Raw genomic sequence first — 19458 nt, forward strand, 5'->3', positions numbered from 1 at the left:
GATAAAAAAAAAAAAAAAAAAAGGAGAATAAAAAAAAAAAAAAAAAAAAAAGGCAGCCCGATCCAGGGATTCGGAGGCATCCCGCTAGCGATCAGCTGACGCGCCGAGCCGAGCTGCAATGTGTTGCTTATTCATTTTGTACGGTGGGAGCTGCCGGGGCTAAGCAGAGAGCTGAACTATGCCTCTCCTACAGCCGCGCTTGTGCAGACAGAGGGGTGAGAGAGAGGCAGCCGCCGCGGGAAGAGCACAGCCGGACTTTCTCCTTGTTTTTATCCATTTCTGCAGGATCATGTATTTATAAGGGATGAGGTGGGCCACAGGGATCGCAGGCCTGAGGTGCGGCCTACCCAGTCAGTGCAGAATCAGGCCCTCCACTACCGGAACCGAGAGCGCTTTGCCACAATCAAATCAGCATCTTTGGTAAGAGCCCCCATCCCACCCCACCCCATCCCACCCCACTCCACAGCCCCTTGCTGCCATTGCCACCCATGCTGTTGGTGCTGTTGGCATAGCAACTGGATATTGCACTGAAAGAGATTTTACCTGTGTGTGTGTGTGAGAGAGAGAGAGAGAGAGAAAGAGAGATATGTTAAGGTGAAATATGTTTAATTTCTCTGTGCTTTTCCACTGTGAGATAACCCACCTTCCTGTGTGAAGTTAATACCATCTCATTTCCCCCTGCTCCATTTCCCACCTGCCCCTTTTGTTAATATATTTATCTGCATGTGCATAAAGTATGTGTGAGATGTGTGAAAGCTGCTGAAACGCTGTGGAGATGCAGATGGGTTTGGGAACAATAAGATCGCTGCTGCCTGCCCTGAGCTGCTGCCTGGTTTTTTTTTTCTTTTCATTCATTCATTTATTTCAAGCAACTGTACCGTGACTGCATTTTCCAGCCTGATCCTGGAAGGATTGCTGGGCTGTGATAAGGGAGAGAGAGGGAGAGGGCTTACAGCAGGCTGTGGGCTTACAAAGGGGAGGGGGATGGGATGAATCCATCAAGATTTGTACTATTGCAAATGTGATTGCTGAGGCTGAAAAAAATGGGGAAAGGGGTGTGTGCCAGAAGAGTTAGTTGTGTGCCACCTCCCCCACCCCGCATCCACCCGGGCTGGGAGCTGCCTTTTCCAGGGAAAGCAGTGAAAAATGGCCCTTCAGAGGTAAAATGAATGTCCTATTAAGTATTTCAGCCCGCTGGTATTAGAGGTCAGATGGACGGGGAGCATTAGAAAGTCCCCATGGTTTGGCCATGGCACTTGCTCAGTGCTATGACATCATCCTGGACCAACCCCGAAATTACACCAGCGAGCCCTCCCCTTCCCGCTTTCTCCTGCCTCCACCATCGGGGTTCTTCTTCCAGACCACCATTTCTGGATCCCCAGAATTGCTTCCCATTCCTGCATGCACAAGACACTGGGGGGGGGAGGGGGTGTGTGTGTGTGTGTGTGTGTGTGTGATGGGGGGGCTGCTCCAAGATCCTGACTCAGCCATACACAGTCTCGCAGATCCCAGCCCAGATGCTTCCTGGGAGTATCTGAATCTCATCTTTTGCAGGTGTATTTCTGGGTGCCCATACCCTGAGTGCTCCCTAGGCTGGTGTCCCCTGTTCCCCACCAGTTTCAAGAGTGACCTAGAAATGTGTGTGTTAGAGGACTTCATGCAGCACACCTGACAGGGGCAGGATCCCTGCTCTCCTGGAGGCCCTCTGCCCTGGGAATTTCTCCTTTTGGAGTGTGTTTGTTTGTACCCAGTGTAGTGCCAGCTCTTCTACTGCCTGCACTGAGCAGATAAAAGTAGGACCCAGTTAGGTTGGCTGGAGGGAAGAAATGATGAATGACTCATGTATCATACTCCAGACATACAATTTCATTGATAAATTGATATGTGTGATGAATATATTCATGTTCTTTTAGTCCCTGAGCAAAGCTGCTGTACCTTGTGTCCTGCCTTCAGCAGCAGAGCCCATAACTCCTGCCTTCCTTTGAAATGTCACCCCTGGGCTACTTGGGTGGCTTGAAGGGATTGCACAGCCCCTTTGGGAGCTAATGGAAGTATGGGCTGTGAGGTATTCCCATATCCCTGAGCTCTGGGGAAGACAGCTGATATCCCAAGGTCACTCCTAAATTCCACGGCAGCCTTTGTGGGGCTGGGATTGTGTCTGCCTTAATTCCTTGCTCACTTGGATTTGCGGAATCTCTTTGCTGCAGTGACCAAGTGATGATAAAGATAAAATTAATTTTGGGTGGGGAAGATGGAAAGCTTTTTGGAGAACTTCCTTTTTTGGGGGGAGGTTCTGTGGAACATGCTCTGTTGTCCCTATCATACACACATATCCTCTTCCCAGTGTAGTGGGAAGTTCCCAATACACCACCTGAGCACTCTAGGAGGTGTTGGTGTGTCCTTACTTCTGAGGTTATGTGGTGAGGCAGAAGTGTCCCTGTGTTTGCCACAGAAATATTTCATTGTGATGAGCTTTCCCGTTAATAATCTTCCATTCCTGCCTCTTCATGTTCCAAAATGGAAATCTAGGGGGAAAAAATAAAAGTTTAAACTCCATTGCACAGAATCTGGGTGTCAGTGCTTGTGTTGGAGCACTTTTTATCACTGTCACCCAGTGCCTGGATGATGTCACTGGGGAGAAGTGCTGAATGCTGCTGCTCCTCTGGCCAAGGGAGAACTTCTTCCTGCTTCCTTGTCCAGTGTTTGTGAGGAGGGCAAGGTCAGTCATGGAGCTGATACAGGGAGAAACACCTAAACATGCCTGGAATTTTTAGCGTGAACCCAGAAATTCAAGCTTTATTCATTTCTCCGTGTTAGTTTACTCTTTCAACAGCAGCTGGAAAAGATTCTTCCTATGTGAACGGGTGCTCAAGATCCCACAGTGGTTAGAAACAAGCAAACCAGCAAGCTTTGATGGTTCCCTGCATCCTGGCTGCTGCCCATTTCTCAGCAGCTTGGAAGCATCTTCCTGGGCACAGAAAGGTTGTGCAGTTGGGAGCATCAGGTGGCCTGTATTACAGAGAATCAAAAATGGGAGTTCTGGCCCCATAAATCAATAATATGGGATGATACCTGGATGCAAAAACTTCCTTTTGTGAGATTTGCTGAAAACCACCCCCCAATATGAGATTGGGGCAGTGCTTTTAGAAGAAAAGCATCAAGTCTGGGGCTGGTCACTCCACAGCTGTTCCTGCTGGTGCAGTCCAGGATCTGGGGCCCTCAAGTCCTTGCTATTCTCCCATAGATCAGGATATTGCAGATGGAGGTAAGACTGGCATTCCTACAAGGAATCAAACGTACAAGTTGGATCTCTTTCCAAAAACAAGCTGAAGCAGTTTCAGGGAGTGCAGAGATCACAGAGGAACTTGTATTAGACAGCTGAACACTCCAGGTCACCCTGTGATTTTAAGAGATTCCTCTGCCCTGTTACTCTGCAAAAGCATCATGTGAATATGAAGGAAACTGGTCAGACCTCCAGAGAAAATAGTCAAATGAACTATCCACAAAGAAACAGGCTGTGGATATCCTTTTCCAGTCTTACAGTAGTGCTTTAATATTGCTGAGATTAAAGAAAATAATGAAAATGAGCAAATGTATGTAAGAAAGATGAAAGAGCTTAACTATTGTCATAATTCAATCAGCAGTTTTAGTAGTCATTTTTTTCCTGGACCACCTTTCTGTTTAATCAGTTTTGTGTGGTAACAGTAACCATCACTCACCTGGAACAGTGGTGGAAAATACCCTGCATATTTCTGCCGTTGGAGTAAAAGTTGCCATCTGAAAGGGAGACCAGGCACCTACATCTCCATATTTCACAGATTATCAGTGATCCATAAATTAAAAGTTACAACCAGAAATCTCTTGAAGCTCAGCAAGGTGGTGTTTGAAAAGAAGGGCAGAGGGCATGTTGATGAGACTACACCTCTCCATATTTTCAAGGGAAAGCTGTTTTTTGAATCTCTTCAGAGATGCATTGATCTGCACTTCTGGGTGTCTTTTAAGCTTGACCCCTTAGGTCCCCTCTGCCTCATGCATCTCCTTAACAGCTGCTTTTACAGTTTTCAAAGGCAATGATCGAGTAGTTAAAACTTCATAGAATGCCAGAATGGGTTGGGTTGGAAAGGATCTTAAAGCTCATCTCATTCCACCCCCTGCCATGGACGGGGACACCTTCCACTAGCCCAGGCTGCTCCAAGCCCTGTCCAACCTGGGCTTGGACACTTCCAGGGATCCAGGGGCAGCCACAGCTTGTCTGGGTACCCTGTGCCAGGGCCTCCCCACCCTCAGGGGAAAGGATTCATTCCTCACATCTGTGACATCTCATTTCATAGTAAGATCAGACAGTGAGGACTCTTATCAAAGGCCTTGGTGTTCTCTTTGAAATCCAAATGCCAGTGAAAGAACTGTGTGATCTCATCTGGGGCCTGCAGAGCCAAGCGTATGTGTCCATGTGAGCAGGATTCCCTGGATGTGACCAAAAAAATGGCACCAGGGCAGCCTGGCTCCACAACCAGGTACCTTCACATGGAGCTGTTCCCTTGCACCCTCTTCTGCTGAAGCACTGATGCTTTATTCCAGAGGGTTGAGTTTCTGTCAATGGACTCATCTGGCTGCTGCCTTTGTAGACCTTTCTTCTAAACTTTTGGACTTGTTCTTTCTCATCTCCTCTTGCTCTGAGAAGCAGCTGGCAGGGTCTTGCTCAGAGCTCTGCTTCCTCCAGCATAGAGGAGCTCAGTATTTTGGTTATTGAGAAGTGAGAACTCCTTTCCTTTAGGAGAGGGTTCAGTATCTTGGATAAACAATGTAAAAGGGAACTCTAAACAGCTGCTGGTTTGGAGGAGAAGTTGTGAGCTTAACTTCCTTATGTAAAGCTAAAATCTTGGAGGGGTGAAAGAAAGTTTGGATTTTATGGCAAGTGAACTGCCTGTGGGAGTAGGTTGGAAAAGACATCTCTGTTCTCAGTTCTGTGTGTGCCAAAGATAGAGAGAGATAAGAAACTGAGAAAATGTCATACCTTAATAAAAGCTGTTCTGTTTTATACAGGTCTTTTGTTCTCCTGATGACCTGATTGTTCTATGCTGCAGGGAGAGCTCCAGGAAACTGCAGCTTCCTGGTGTGAAGGATCCTGACATTTCCTGGTTATGTGGAGAACAGATTTTGTAGTTACCACCTTTTCTCCCATGATAATCTATGGGGTTATGTTTGTGGACTTCCTCCTGAGGGGCAGGTCCAATCTCTATTCTCTGTGACCAGGGACAGGACCCAGGGAATGGCTGGAGCTGTGTCAGAGAAGGGGTGGGATGGAGAGCAGGGAAAGGTTCTTCCCCCAGAGGCTGCTGGGCACTGCCCAGGCTCCCCAGGGAATGGGCACGGCCCCGAGGCTGCCAGAGCTCCAGGAGCGTTTGGACAGCGCTGCCAGGGGTGCCCAGGGTGGGGATGCTGGGGTATCTGTGCAGGGATAGGGGCTGGGCTCAATGATCCCTGTGGGGCCCTTCCCACTCAGGGTATTTTAAATAGTACATGGAGTTCCAAGTGTCTTTGTCTGAGAACACCAGAAAGGTGATTACTGGAACATCCCCAAATTTTTTTGTTAAAATGGTTGCTGGAGCTGCTCATTCATTAGGGGCTTAATCTTTAAGACCATAATCCTTTATTCATTCATAGTCTGAAGGACTTCTCTGGTACTGAACTGGGCATGTTCAGTAACTAATGTTCATTTTTTCCACATTTTCTCATCCCTGAGATCACCATGTGCAGACTTTGTCTTCGAAGACAATCCTGAAGAGTGTTGGACTTGATTGGAGATTATGGTGATAAATGAAGTCTTTATCATGAGCTTGCTGGACACAGACTAAATCCACGAGATGTCCACCAAGACTGCTGCTCTCCTCTCTCATCTTTAGGATGAGACGCTACTTTTGTTTTCTTCTGACTTTTTAGTGTCTCATCTTCTGCTGTGACTGGAAGGCTTTATCAGCTAGGCTTGTAATTAGCAATTGCATCCTATTGTTAGGGATAAATATCCCAGATTTCATGGGAAATCTTTCCAAGATGGAGTTCTTATAATGATAAAGCTGAGCCAAATTGGAAATGGGGTACAGAGGAGCAGGGGAAAAAAACAAGGGTAAAAGTTAATGAGTTTTGCTGTAAATAAAACAAGTGCACATTCTACGTCTCATTAGAGATCAGACCAAAGGAGACTGGCAAAGTTGCTGGAGGATCCTTAGATCCATTTTTTCTTAGGCTCTTGCTGTTTGCTTTGTTCTGCCAACATCTGGGAACAGAGTGTGCTGTGCAGAACATCCCATTGCTCACAAAAGGGCCAGGCCCCAAAAATAGCACATCCAGGAAGATCTTGTACTGCTGGTGGCTCCCAGGTCTCCATCTCTCTTCAAGTGCCTCACCAAGGCTGTTCTCTCCCAGCTGGATGTCACTTAGCATTGTCAGTGGCATGTGTGAAGTGTTGGGGGTCTGCCTGTCTTACCTGGCATCTGTCTCTTATCATTAACTTGGATTCTCAGAGGAATTTTCCTTACCTGGAAGCTTCTGGCAGGGATCTTATTCTTGCTGAACTTGACTGAAATGTGCAAGTTCCTACAAACACTTCCCAACTTCTTCCAAGTGTGGCTGTCCTTGCTACGCTTGGAAAAACCAAAAGCTTTTTGAACTGTAGCAGAACACAGAACACAGGGCTAACCCAGTGTTTGTGTTTCTGTGGTCATTCCTACAATCCCACATATTGCTGCTGGCTGCCTTAGATCTGTTTGGGTCTCAGGCATTTACAGGCTGCTCTGTTACACCAGTTGCTGAGGTGTGAGTACGTATTTAATCCAGCCAACTCCAAAATAACAACCTCGTAGTGGATACTGAGCCTCACTAAAGTGACCAGCCCGAGTATGACAGTGCTGTGGTCAGGATGGTTTTTCGGTTCCTTTGCAATCAGGTGCTTCCTTGGCTTTGGGAGGCTCTTCCTAAGTTCCTCTCCACACTCCTCCCAAGTGTTGGGAGTTATTTGAGCCAAGACAGGTGGCAGCACCTGCTGCCTGCCTTGGGTGACCTCAGTCAGGGTGTTAATCTGTTGATTTTGGAGCTCTGACTTGGTCGTGGCTTCCTGTCACCTCCCAGCCCTGGAACCAGCAAGTGCACTGGGATGGCTGCTCCCTAAAGCATCTGCTCTTCTGTTGAACCTGAACCTTTCCAGCTCTGAAGGTGCATCCCATCCTACATCTGAACTTTGAACATCTCCACAAAACTGCCTTCAAATGACAGCAGCTCTGTAGTAGGGGTCAGATTTTTGGGCTACTGTGGAGGAATCCATCAGGAAGGCTCTTTCAGGCTGCAGGAGGGACTCATAAAAGGGTTCATAAAGCTTCAGTGATCACCTTTAGAGGACTTAAGTGTGAAAGCAAAGGTCCCCTTGCACAGAATCAGGGGCTGCTGTTCCACACATGTACCAAGTTTTTGGTTCTCAGGTCATATAAATGATCAGCAGATCATCATAAGTGAAGTTCCTGAGACTGTCTTTAAAAAAATTGAAATCAGTCTTGGGCACTTTTCTTCTTTTGAAATGGAAGCATCACCATTTGCATTTTCTTCTGAACATTTTTGGCACAGCTTGTTGGTTTTTTTTTTTTCCTTCCTTTCACATGGATACACTTGGGCATGGCAATGAATGTGGAACTTGTGAGTTTGTTTCAGTTGAGCAGGTTTTAAAATCTGCTTAGACCATCTGATCAATCTTGTTAAGAGCACACAGTTCCAGAACAGCATTCACTTGTTAGAAAACTTTCAATTCTGAGAGGGAATGAGCTCAGTCTGCCATCATCTTGAATTTTAAGGGGAAATTTTGAAGGAGGAGCCTCGTAGCAGAAAATATATGTTGAGGGATTGAATTGGCATGGGGATGACTTGAGGAGGAAGGAAAGAACAGGTGGGTTGGGGGCGTTGTGGATGCATCTTGGGAGTCCATGTCACCCTGAGGATCTGAGTCCTGTGTCTGAAGAAGGGTGTCCATCAGCCACCTTTGTTTCCAGATCTCCTCCAGTGTGTCCTGGAGTGATAGGTAACCAGTCGCTTCCTTTATTTGTAACACATTTTCTGCTCTGTTACTGAAAACACATAAAAGTCTCAGGAAGAGGTGGGGGCTAAAAGTTAGGAGAGAGAGAAACCTTGTGCCTTTGTGAACTGAAACAGCAGCACCTGCGGCAGCTGATTCCTGAGAGCAGAGCAGGGCCTGGGTTATGGGTGAGCAGCCAGCACAGAGACAGCTTGTGTGGGAAGGAAGGCCATGGAGCACTTGTTGCCCTGTTCCTGACCGCAGGTTACAAGACAGATCCATGAGCATGAGCAGGAGAACGAGCTGCGGGAACAGATGTCAGGATATAAGCGGATGCGGCGCCAGCACCAGAAGCAGCTGATCGCCCTGGAGAACAAGTTGAAGGCTGAGATGGACGAGCACCGCCTCAAGCTGCAGAAGGAGGTGGAGACACATGCCAACAACTCGTCCATTGAGCTGGAGAAGCTGGCCAAGAAGCAAGTGGCTGTGATGGAGAAGGAGGTGAGTGCAGGGAGCTGTCCCTGAGGATCCGAGGGACAAGAGAATCCAGGTCTCCAAGGGGGGCTGTGGGAGTTGCTGCTCAAAGCCATAGTCTGAGGTGCACCTTGTGCTCCCTGTCCTTGGCCAGAGCTGCCTCAAGTCACCCTTCTGGATGTGGGCAGTCCATTGGCATCCACCAGTGCACAGCTGGGTAAAAGAGGCTCTGGGAGCTTTATCTCACAGCTAAGGAGGTGACAAAGCCATCAGTCTAAAAATCAGCACGTTGATCCCTATAGTGAACTAGTGGGGTTGTGCCCTCTGGGGTGGTTTTGGTGGGGAAATAAGCACAAGGAAGCCCTCAGATTTATGTGAGCATTTTCTGTGCAAGTAGCTTTCCTGTGGCTGAGTGCTCATGGCTTTGTCTAGCACAGTCACCAAAATGACTGACCAAAAATCACAACACTGATTTGTGCTGGATTTTGCACCTGCTCACTCACCCTTTTTTTGGTTTGTTTTTTTTTTTTTTTTTCCCCCCTCCTCTCTACATTGTAGGCAAAGGCAGCTGCAGCAGATGAAAAGAAATTCCAGCAACAGATTTTGGCTCAGCAAAAGAAAGACCTGGCGACCTTTTTAGAAAGTCAGAAGAAACAATACAAGCTTTGCAAGGAAAAGATTAAAGAGGCAAGAAATTCCCATTTTCGGGGCTGAAGGGATGTGGAATGAACGCGAACCAGTCTTTTGTTTTGATAAACTTGGACCAGCCCAGGGGTTTAAGGGATCCTGTCAGGCTTGGAAGCAAATTTGGATTCTCAGCAAGTGAATTTCCAGAACAATTTGTGAGGGTGGCTACAGGTGCCTTCACAATTTGCTGTAGAGCAGAATCTTTGAAACCAAGGGTGATGAGGGAAAATGGGACTTCACAGAGAGTTCTTCTTCCCCTTTCTCCTCATCTGTTTTCTTTTTCTAAGTAATCAGAGCAGCCATTCAATGTCCCTTGACTAAAAGCCCTGTGATCACTTACATAAATTAGGAAGAGAAGTAACTTCATATGTAGCTTATCTGTGCCAAAATGCATTACTTCAGTAGTGTCTCCACGACATTGCAAAAATAATTTGCTGTTAAGAAGGTAAAGGTGAGAAAATGATTATCAAGGAACTCAGTGGCCACTTTTCCTCCTACTCTTGGTGTGGGTCCTGGTACAGCTGTAGGGGCAGCAGGGCTGGGCATGGCCAGGTGATAGGTCTGGTTCTGTTGGTTTTGTAGTAGGGTTTTGGTGTCCTTTCATGAACTGAATGGCAGAGGAGGAGCCAGGAAGGTCCCCAAGTCCTGTGTCACTGTAGTGCTAAGGGAAGCCTTGTTCTGACCCTGCAGGAAATGAATGAGGACCACAGCACGCCCAAGAAAGAGAAGCAAGAAAGGATATCCAAACACAAAGAGAACCTGCAGCACACACAGGCTGAAGAGGAGGCCCAGCTTCTCACCCAGCAGAGACTCTACTACGACAAAAACTGCCGTTTCTTCAAGAGAAAAACAATGATCAAGAGGCACGAGATGGAGCAGCAGAACATTCGGGAAGTATGGCACTCCTCACTTCCTCTCCCAGTGTTTCTTTAGCTGCTTTAGCTTTGTGTCTTGGCTGAAGTTAGGTCTTCATGTTTCTAGTTGCTAAATAGAACTGAGAAAAATGTAACAAAAAAGTTTTGGGAAGTGGTCTTCCATGCAGCTGTGGCTGCTTTGATCAGTTGAGGGATGGCATTGTTGACTGCAGACACAAACACCCTGTGGACCACCCCCTCTGGGCTTGCTGCTTCATCCCAGCTTCTGAAGTGTTGGATTTGGGGGATGCTGCCCCGGTTTGGGCTGTGGTGAGGGGCCAGGAAGAGCTGCGGGATGTGGATGTGGGTTGTCAAGGAGCAGCTTTTCACATCCTGCTTCCCCTCGTTGGTTTTTGCCCCTTGCCTCAGGGCTGCCTGTGGTCAAACACCACTTTGGAGAAAGAGTTTCCACTTGGAGATGTTTCTGTGGTCATCACTGTAGTATCTGAATTCTTGCTTGATGTTATTTTTGGATAAAGACGGGCAGATGAGAGGGTGTTTTAGTGAAAGCTGAGTGAGGAGTGGTCAAAAATTTCCAATTCTACTTGGCCTGCTACCCTCAGGTTTTCCAGCATATTTTGTACTTGTTCAGAGCTTTGCTGCCCTTGAGTCCAGATGTGGCTGGGGCTGCTCAGCTGCTTTGCTGAGATCCAGATATCTCAACCCCAGCACCCTGAAAACGATTGACTCCAAAAAATCAGATTTGAGCACCCTTATCACAGCATGTCAGCTCTGTGGCAGAGTTCAGTTACCTAGCATGGCATTTAACCAGGAACACACCTGACCTCCTGCATTTAAGCTCTTACGAGAGACCTAATTTTCAGAATGATCTGAGTTTTTATTTCCTGAAAATTATGTCCCTACTAACTCAAATGTTCCAGTACTAACTACTTGGATCACTGAAGTAAATAACACTTTCAAAATGTGTTTTCCATGATATTTTAACTAACCACAGAGGTTGTTTTTGTGCAAGCGGAAAGTGTTTGAGGGAAGTGGAGTGACTTTGTGTTCATGCTGTGTGTGATCTAAAATCAGGTGTGGAATGGGCTCAGGAGAAGCTGGCTGAGCTATCCTGGATGAAAGCACATGGGCCACAACTCCTGCCTGGTCAGTGTCCCACCTGCCTTTGTGCCAAGTGGGAAGTGATTTTGGCACACCAGTACATCTAATTTTTAATCTTGGCTGTCAGGGGTCAAGTCTTGCTTAAATCTAAACACATGCTACACCCTTATGGCCAAGAGGGCAGAGAGAAACTCTGGCCCCGTTTCCTTCCCCATCCTCTCAGCTCAGACCTGTCCCAGGTGTAGCAGCCACAAGGGCTGAAGTTTGCAGGTGCTCCTGTTGAGAGTTACAATAGCATTACCACGTGTGAGCAGCAGCTCAGAATAATTAACATTTTTTTGCTTCTCCTGCAGAAACTCGTTAGGCTGAGGCAGCACTGGGCTCTCCCTGTGCTGAGTGCAGCGTGGGGTGGGGCAGCCCTGCTGTGCCTGGCTGATCCAGCACAGAGCACAGCGGTGAGGCTGTAACCTTAGCCTGGATCTGGGATGCACCAGCACCATCTGTGCCGGGGTACAGCTGGAGTCAGCTCTGTGCTCGACAGGGTGTGGCTGACACCTGGAGACACAAATATTTGCAATAATTAGGGAGAGAACTGGTGTCTTCCCCTTCCTGGGCTTGTAGCTTAGAGAAGGTTATCCCGGACTGTGGACACCCTGTGCAGCACCTCTTGGTGAACGCTGCAAAACTCTGTGAGCCTCGGGCTCCAGCCTCATTTTAAAAACATGCTGCACTTTGGGCCAGATCCCACCTGGACAATTCATTTTCTCACCTGAGGTGGTGTTAGAGCCATTGACCTCTGCTATGGCCACTCTAGTGCAGGTGACTGGGGAGGAGCTCATTCCCAGTGCCTGTCAGGGGCACAGGGGAATTTAAACCAGACAGGAGCCCCCGATTCTGTCGGTCACTCCAGCCCCGAGCACCCTGGGATGTATTCACTGAAAGCTGCTGCGAGTTTCAGCGGGCACAGAGGGCTTGTGTGAGGTCCTAGTGCCACCTGCTGGGGACTCCTGGGGCCATCCCAGAGCTGCCAGAGGATAGATGGATGGATTGGAGGGATGGGTGGAGGCATGGATAGATGGATGGTCGGTCGGTCACTAGGTGGTCACTCTTAGCATCCCCATGGTGCTGCTGGGTTCATGTTTTCCTGTGACTGGTGAAGTCCCTGGTGTTGTGTAGAGGAATGAGCAGGACCCTCGGCCTCGTGAACTCGACTCCTCCAGGCAGGGATTCCCCCTCCTCAGCTGTGTGTGTCTGGCGCAGGAGCTGAACAAGAAGCGGACGCAGAAGGAGATGGAGCACGCGATGCTGATCCGGCACGACGAGTCCACACGGGAGCTGGAGTACCGGCAGCTGCACACGCTGCAGAAGCTGCGCATGGACCTCATCCGGCTGCAGCACCAGACTGAGCTCGAGAACCAGCTGGAGTACAACAAGCGGCGGGAGCGGGAGCTGCACAGGAAGCATTTCATGGAGCTCCGGCAGCAACCAAAGAACCTGAAGGTGCTGCAAGCTTTCCTTCCTCCTCCTCTGGCCTGTGTCCTCCTGTCCATGTCTCTTCCATGCAGCACCGTGCTGTGGGACCACTGCTCTCCACACCCTATGCTATCCCTTGCATCCCCTCCCTTTGCACAGAGCAGCTCTGGGTAAGGGAAGTTGTGGGCTGGGGTAGCCCAGAGCTCACAGAGAGTTTTTAAAGTGCTGTGCTAATTGAGGTTGTTGGGAAAAATAGTCCAGTCCTAAGCAAAGTGGTACAGAACATGTTTCTGAGGAGCCGTGTGTTGTTCAGGCCCTTGCTGGTGTCAGCTTGGAATGATGAGGAGTTGGGTGCTGCTTTCAGCACCAGAGAGAAGACAGAGCACAGGGGTGTGCTGAGCTCTGTGCACTGCCCCAGTGTTGTTACAGACCCCTGAGCTGCTCTCTGCAGGAGAAGCCTGTTCCTCCTCCCAGTGTCAGCGAATCACGGAATGTCCTGAGTGGGAAGGGCCCCACAAGGATCATCGAGTCTGAATCCTGGCCCTGCACAGACACCCTGGCAATCCCACCCTGTGCCTGAGAGCATTGTCCAAATGCTCCTGGAGCTCTGGCAGCCTCGGGCCGTGCCCATTCTTCCCCTTCTGGGGGGAAGAACCTTTCCCTGATCTCCAGCCTCAACCTCCCTGACACAGCTCCAGCCATTCTCTGGAGTTCTGTCCCTGGTCATCAGAGAGAAGGCACATTGCTGTCACTCTGTCACACCGTCACTAGTTCTCAGATCTATAGCCTCCACATAGTGCAATGTTGAGGTGGGAAGGAAATGGAAGGGGAATGATGCTGTGAAAAAGCAAATACGTTTTGGGAGGCAGGCGATGGGCTGGGTGATCTGCAGGAAGCAGGGGCAGAGGGTGGAAGTGCCCTGGGCTGAGGAGGGCAGAGAGTGGGTCCTGTTCCTGGCCAGGCTGCAGCAGGGCCTGAGCTGATGCTGCTGGTTCATCCCTGTGGGAAGCACATGAAGGGGAGCACAGGGGAGCTGTGGTTCCCAGCACCCCCCACCCATGTGGACATACCACAACCTCTCCATTCCCAAAGCCCTTCACGCTCTTCATGTCATTCCTTCCTTGGCAGGCTATGGAAATGCAGATCAAAAAGCAGTTCCAGGACACATGCAAAGTGCAAACTAAGCAGTACAAAGCACTGAAGAATCACCAGCTGGAAGTAACTCCAAAGAGTGAGCACAAGACAATTCTGAAGAGCCTGAAGGACGAGCAGACGCGGAAGCTCGCCATCCTGGCTGAGCAGTACGAGCAGAGCATCAACGAGATGATGGCCTCGCAGGCGGTACGTGCAGGGGGCTCAGGGGGCTCTGGGGCCTGGCAGCACCCTGGGAGGGGTGCTTCTCCCACCATTGAATTACAAAAACTGTTTAACTAACACATCAGGTGGCACTTTGCCTCTTGTAGTAAGTGTCCTGCGGAACATGCATCCTTCCCCTGCTCCCCTCACGTGCTGGGGTTTAGAATTGGATCTTCTGAGGCTCTGCCTCAGTGTGAGCAGAGAAGCTGCTGTTCATGAAGCCCTTCCTGCCTTCTCCCTCTGCCACCAACACCAGCGGCTTTGGGAAGAAAGAGTGGTGTGTCACTTGTGTCAGAGCAGAGGAATTCCCAGCGGGGGTTTGAGTGTTGTTTTCCCAATGCTCTCACAGCTCCGGCTGGATGAGGCCCAGGAAGCAGAATGCCAAGCCCTGAGACTGCAGCTCCAGCAGGAGATGGAGCTGCTCAATGCGTACCAGAGCAAAATTAAGATGCAGACAGAAGCACAGCATGAAAGGGAACTCCAAAAGCTGGAGCAACGGGTGTCGCTGCGCAGGGCACACCTGGAACAGAAGGTACGTTCCAGAGGGGATTTTGGGGATACCTAGAGTTGGGCTGGGACACGGAGCAGGGGTGGAGCTTCGCTGGGAGGCTGCTGACTGTGCTCGTTTCAGATCGAAGAGGAGCTCGCCGCTCTCCAGAAGGAACGCAGCGAGAGGATCAAGTTTCTGTTGGAAAGGCAGGAGCGAGAGATTGAGACGTTTGACATGGAGAGCTTGCGGATGGGCTTTGGGAATTTGGTCACATTAGAATATCCCAAGGAGGACTATAGATGAGGCTAAATTTCTTTGCCATTTTAAAAAAAACCAACACAAAAAGCAAACAAAGTAAGGATAAAACTTGCAAACCCAACATTCCCCATGTTGACGGGCGTGCTCTCTCTCTTTCTGTCTCTCTTACTGACATCGTGTCGGACCAGTGCCTGTATATTCTTACTCCATCAGGGGCCCCTTTCCCCCGTCACGTCCCGGTGCAGGACAGCTCCTGGCAGTCTTTTCCATAGTATGTCACAGTATTGATGTCTCTGTGCAATGATTAAAAATGTTTCAGTGAAAACTTTGGAGACAATTTTAATGGAGAAAAAAAAAAACCATAAAAAAAAACCAACCCAAGTGGATGTATGTTGCTTTTGAGCAATCACTCATTTTACCACCAATCAATGAAAATACAAGCAAAAAAATATTAATAATTAAAAGATATCTACGATCCCAGGGGGAGAGAGACTGAATCCGCAGCCTTACCTTAACTAGCTGCTGCATAATTTTATTTTATTTTTATTTTTTTGGTATTTATTCATCAGGAATAATTAAATAATAAAAAAAATTTTATTAAAGATTGAAAAAAATTTGATACATTTTACAGAAAAAAAAACTTAAATCGTGCTGTACATATCAGTGGTGACATATTATTACTTTTTTGGGGGTGGGGAGGGGGCGGGGCAATGACGTGGTGATTTTTAGGAGAACCATGCCAGGGGCAGCAGGGACGAGCCCTGGCCCCTAGGCATATTCTTGATTGTATCATAAATCATTTTCTGCTGTCGCAGAGAATGTGAATACACTTAAATGAGCCCACAGGATCCCAGTAGCACAAATTGGGCTTTGTCAAATCGTGTATTTTGTGTATAGAAGGAATTTAAGGAGAGCTTTTACTTATTTTCATATTGTATTTTAACTGTTTCTCTGATCAAAAATTTTTTTACTTCTTTCCCCCGCTCCTGTCCCGCTCCAGCCACCCCCCACTCTCCAGTTCCGTTCCAGAGCTCAGCACTGTCTGTTAGATCATCCCAGCCCTTTTCAGTTTTTCTTTTATTTGTTTTTTGGGGGTTTTTTTTTGTTCCTCCCCCAAGTCCACCCCCAACCCCATGATCTTGGACATAAATACTGCATTATTCACACTTTCAAACTGTGTATTTTCTTACAATAAAAAGAGGAAAAAAAAAAGGCTTTACTTCTTTTGCATGCACTTTAAAAAAAACCAACAAAAAAAAAGGACAAAAAAACCAACAAAACAACAAAAACATTTTTCAGGTTCCAGGGAAGAGCATGAATAACTGTCAGAGCTTTTAATTATATTTGTAAATAAAAGTGTTCATCACAATGCCTGGCTGTGTCATTGCGGGAGGGGTGGCTTGTGGCCCAGCACCAGGTGCAAGATGGGGACAGGACACATTCCCAGGTGTCCCATTCCCCAGGTGTCCCTCAGCCTCAGGGCCTGGTTCCAGAGCTGGTTTCCTGACAGTGGAGGTTTTTAGGGTAATGAATTTTTTATTTTGTTCATGTCTTCCTCCCAGCCCAAGCAGTCCCAGGATGGATCAGCCTCGTGAGCAGTGCTCCAGCCTTAACTCTGGTGGGCCTTGGTCTGGAGTAGCTGGGGATGTTGTCCTGGAAAACCATTGATCCTGTTGAAATGTTTTAATGGCTGGGCTGAAGAACTGCCCCAGGGCAGAATGATCCACCTTTCTGAGTTATGGAATCCCCAGTTTTTACATGGCTGCTGCTGATTCCTGTTTGTTGGACCATTGTCATGGCAGAGCTTTGATACAGCAGCTTGGGAAAAAAGGGGGAAGGCTCTTGATTCCATGAAGTTGAATTGTATTGGCTTCACCTTTTTTACATTTTTATAGCCATCAGGCTTGATCAAAGGCTCATTTCTGCTCTAAGCACGTAGGAGACACCCCCAGGCCTGACTGCAAAGCTGCTGCAGGAGCAGGAAGCACCTGGGACCTGCAGCTAGGCTGGGAAGTGGCTTCAGGTCAGTACTGCTGGGGTGTCAGATCTGCTGTGGCAATGTGGGGGCTTCTGTGGAAGGAAGGAGCCTCCACAGGTCTGGCAGTGTGGGAAGATCCCTTGGAAAGGAACTAAACGCTGGACATGATAGCTCTGAGCTGTGTCCCTCCAGCATCAGTGTGTCCCATGAATGGGGAGCCCTGGGCACAGGGTCCAGCCTTGTCCCCAGAGGACAGGAACCCCACACCACCACACTGCTCCCTGAGCATTGCCCTCATCCCCCAAGAAGACAACCAAGCACACCAAGTTCCTTGGGAAGCTTTTAATTGCACTGTGAGCAAATAGCAGGTCACCACAGGACTGAACAAAAAAGTAGTCTCAGCTTTGAGTGGCAGCAGAGAACAGAAGGAAGTTCTCCAGGCCAGCCCCTGCCTCCCCCTCGAGCTGCACCTTCACTGCTGTAGTGAGGCACTGGTCAAATGTAGTACAGGGAAAATGAAAAAAAAAAAAAAAAAAAAAAAAAAAGGGAGGAAGTTTCCCTTAGACTGCACTCTCCTCTCCTGGAAAAGGGAGTCTCCACAGGCAGCATCCACCCCAAAGTGGTTCTGTACCCACAGCCCTGCCACCTCAAGCCATCCCAAGACAGCAGAGACTCCCTGAATTGACACTAATTCACAAAGGCTTTTGCTTCCCTTAAGCAGGTCAGTTTTCTAGGGACACCCATCAGCAGCTCTCTAGCTAGGATACCACAGGCATCAGCACAGGCCTGGACACAGGGACACAGAGCAGGGACAGCGACAGGGTGACATTTCCAGCGGCCAGTGGGACAGTTGGGTTCAACTCATTAACGAAATGGAACTACAGTGCTGTGCCCCACCCATGGGTGCTGCAGTGCCCCACAGGCCCCGGCCCTACTTCCCCGAGAGCTGCTCATAGAGCTTGGGCACGTAGTCATCCCACTCGGCCTGGTAGCAGGTGCCCGCCACTGGCGCCCCCAGCCCGTACTTGCTGCGGAAGGCGGCCACCTTGAACTTGCCACGCTTGTCCCCAGAGCGGTTGGACAGGACGGGCTCGTTGCAGGACAGCTGCTGGGGCTGCTCGTAGACCAGCCACACATAGCGGTGCAGACCTGCACAGAGGGACAGAGGCAGGTGCTGAGGTGACCCCTGGAGATGGCTAAGGATGATGGAGATTAAGGCAGCTTAGCAAGGATGCACTAGATAGGCTTGATCCCTGCTTGTGCTGGCTGTGGCTACGTGCAGCCCCCAGCAATCCTGCACAGATCGTTTCCACAGGCAGTTTCCTGCAGGTTTCCCCCCCACACACCCTTCTGCACTGGGTGGTGATCCATGTAGCACCACGGGGGAACTGCTGCAGGCACCAACCTGTTCCCTTGGGAGGCCCGGAGCCAACATAATCCGACATCACGGTCCCACTGCCCACATTGTTGCCTTTCATGTTGATCACCAGGAAGTGATGCCACTCCCTGAAAGGAGAGGGCAAAGAATAATCAGACTGGCAGAACCCCAGGCAAAATCCTTTGTCACTCCAAGCTACTGCTTTTCCATGAGGCTGTCAGCACAGGGCAAACAAACAGCTGCCACTCCTGGTTTGCCAAACCCAAAGAGCATCAGTCCCAGAGCAGGTACTGCTTCGCTGGGATGCACAGCCTGCCAAAACCAGCTCCATGTGGCTGCAGAAAACCCACAGCCTGACCTCTGAGAGTGGGTATTCCACACACTGCTGAGGCTGACTTGGGGAAAGTGAGCTGGTCCCAGATTTACAATTCTGCCACCAGCAAAGACCTAATTCCAATTCACGTGATTCCAATATCCATGTGATAAATTAGAGCAAGTAATAAATGCTGTGCTGCTCCAACTACAACAGACCTTTAAACACCCCTGGGGAAGACAGCTGCTCCTCTTCAAGCTGTCCCTGGCTCAAGGAGTAATGCAAGGACACAGTTTCTGTGCCAAGCCACAGCCCCACAGCTGCACCTCAGGCAGAGCACAGTCCCACCTCCTCCTAAGCCTCTGCTCAGCCCAAGAGGGATGCTCCATTTTCCCCAGGCAAGACACGGAGCTGCCCAGCCCCATTACCTGAACTTTGGGTCCTTCCGACTGGGCGCATCAGGGTCTGTGAGAACCAGGGTGTAAAGCTTCTGGGGATCGCAGCCGTCCCACTCGATGCTGATGGGGCGATGCTGGACCTGCAAGGATGACCACGTTAGCACTGGCCCCGCTGCCAGCGCCAGCCACCTGCCCTGCACACAGGGCCAGCATGACCTGCGCTGGCAGCGACACCCGAGGGGTTCCAGGCCATTCGTGCCAGCTCCCCCTGGCTGTGAGAGCCACGGGCCTTCTCTCCCGCGGCACGGCCGCCCCCGTACCAAGGCCGGCCCCAAAGCTCAGCCCCTCTCTCTCCCGCCGCACCCGGCGAAGCTCCGGCGGCGGCTGCCGGAGCGACCGCACAAGAGGCCCGACCGCATCCCGCCATTTTGCCGCGCCAACCCCCGCGCGCGGGGCCGGGCGCTGCTCACCTGAGTGGGCGTGAGCACCTTGCCCAGCTCGTCGATCTCCACGGAGCCATACTTGACCCGCAGTGGGTGCGCCGGCTTCTGCTCCACCTCGGCGAGGCTCAGCGGCCCGTCCCACTTCGCCAGGTCCACCGGCATAGCGACGTTTGCGGCA

General features: G+C 49.6%; 2 protein-coding genes across 5 annotated transcripts in view; one reads left to right on the forward strand and one right to left on the reverse strand.

The window, feature by feature from the left end:
* TAOK3 (TAO kinase 3) overlaps positions 1-16139 on the forward strand; it is a 74681-nt gene extending 58542 nt beyond the window's left edge. For 3 of the 4 annotated variants that reach the window (XM_017746506.1, XM_017746508.1, XM_017746507.1), the window contains 8 exons: positions 286-420; positions 8321-8557; positions 9089-9217; positions 9908-10111; positions 12454-12693; positions 13795-14007; positions 14372-14554; positions 14654-16139. In XM_017746506.1, coding sequence (XP_017601995.1) covers positions 286-420; positions 8321-8557; positions 9089-9217; positions 9908-10111; positions 12454-12693; positions 13795-14007; positions 14372-14554; positions 14654-14815 — 1503 coding nt within the window. In that variant the 3' untranslated portion in view covers positions 14816-16139. The remainder of the gene's footprint in view (positions 1-285; positions 421-8320; positions 8558-9088; positions 9218-9907; positions 10112-12453; positions 12694-13794; positions 14008-14371; positions 14555-14653) is intronic. The other variant, XM_008642904.2, reaches the window with a different exon arrangement.
* Positions 16140-17075: 936 nt separating this feature from the next.
* Positions 17076-19452, reverse strand: PEBP1 (phosphatidylethanolamine binding protein 1). Its single transcript, XM_008642906.1, has 4 exons — positions 19308-19452; positions 18868-18977; positions 18154-18254; positions 17076-17897 (listed from the first exon to the last, which is right to left on the reverse strand). Exons 1-4 carry the CDS (start codon positions 19440-19442, stop codon positions 17680-17682), a joined length of 564 nt encoding a protein of 187 aa, XP_008641128.1. The 5' UTR covers positions 19443-19452; the 3' UTR covers positions 17076-17679.
* Positions 19453-19458: the final 6 nt, after the last annotated feature.

This window comes from Corvus brachyrhynchos, unplaced genomic scaffold, assembly GCF_000691975.1.
Source record: "Corvus brachyrhynchos isolate BGI_N302 unplaced genomic scaffold, ASM69197v1 scaffold19, whole genome shotgun sequence".
In the NCBI taxonomy this organism is placed as follows: Eukaryota; Metazoa; Chordata; class Aves; order Passeriformes; family Corvidae; genus Corvus; species Corvus brachyrhynchos.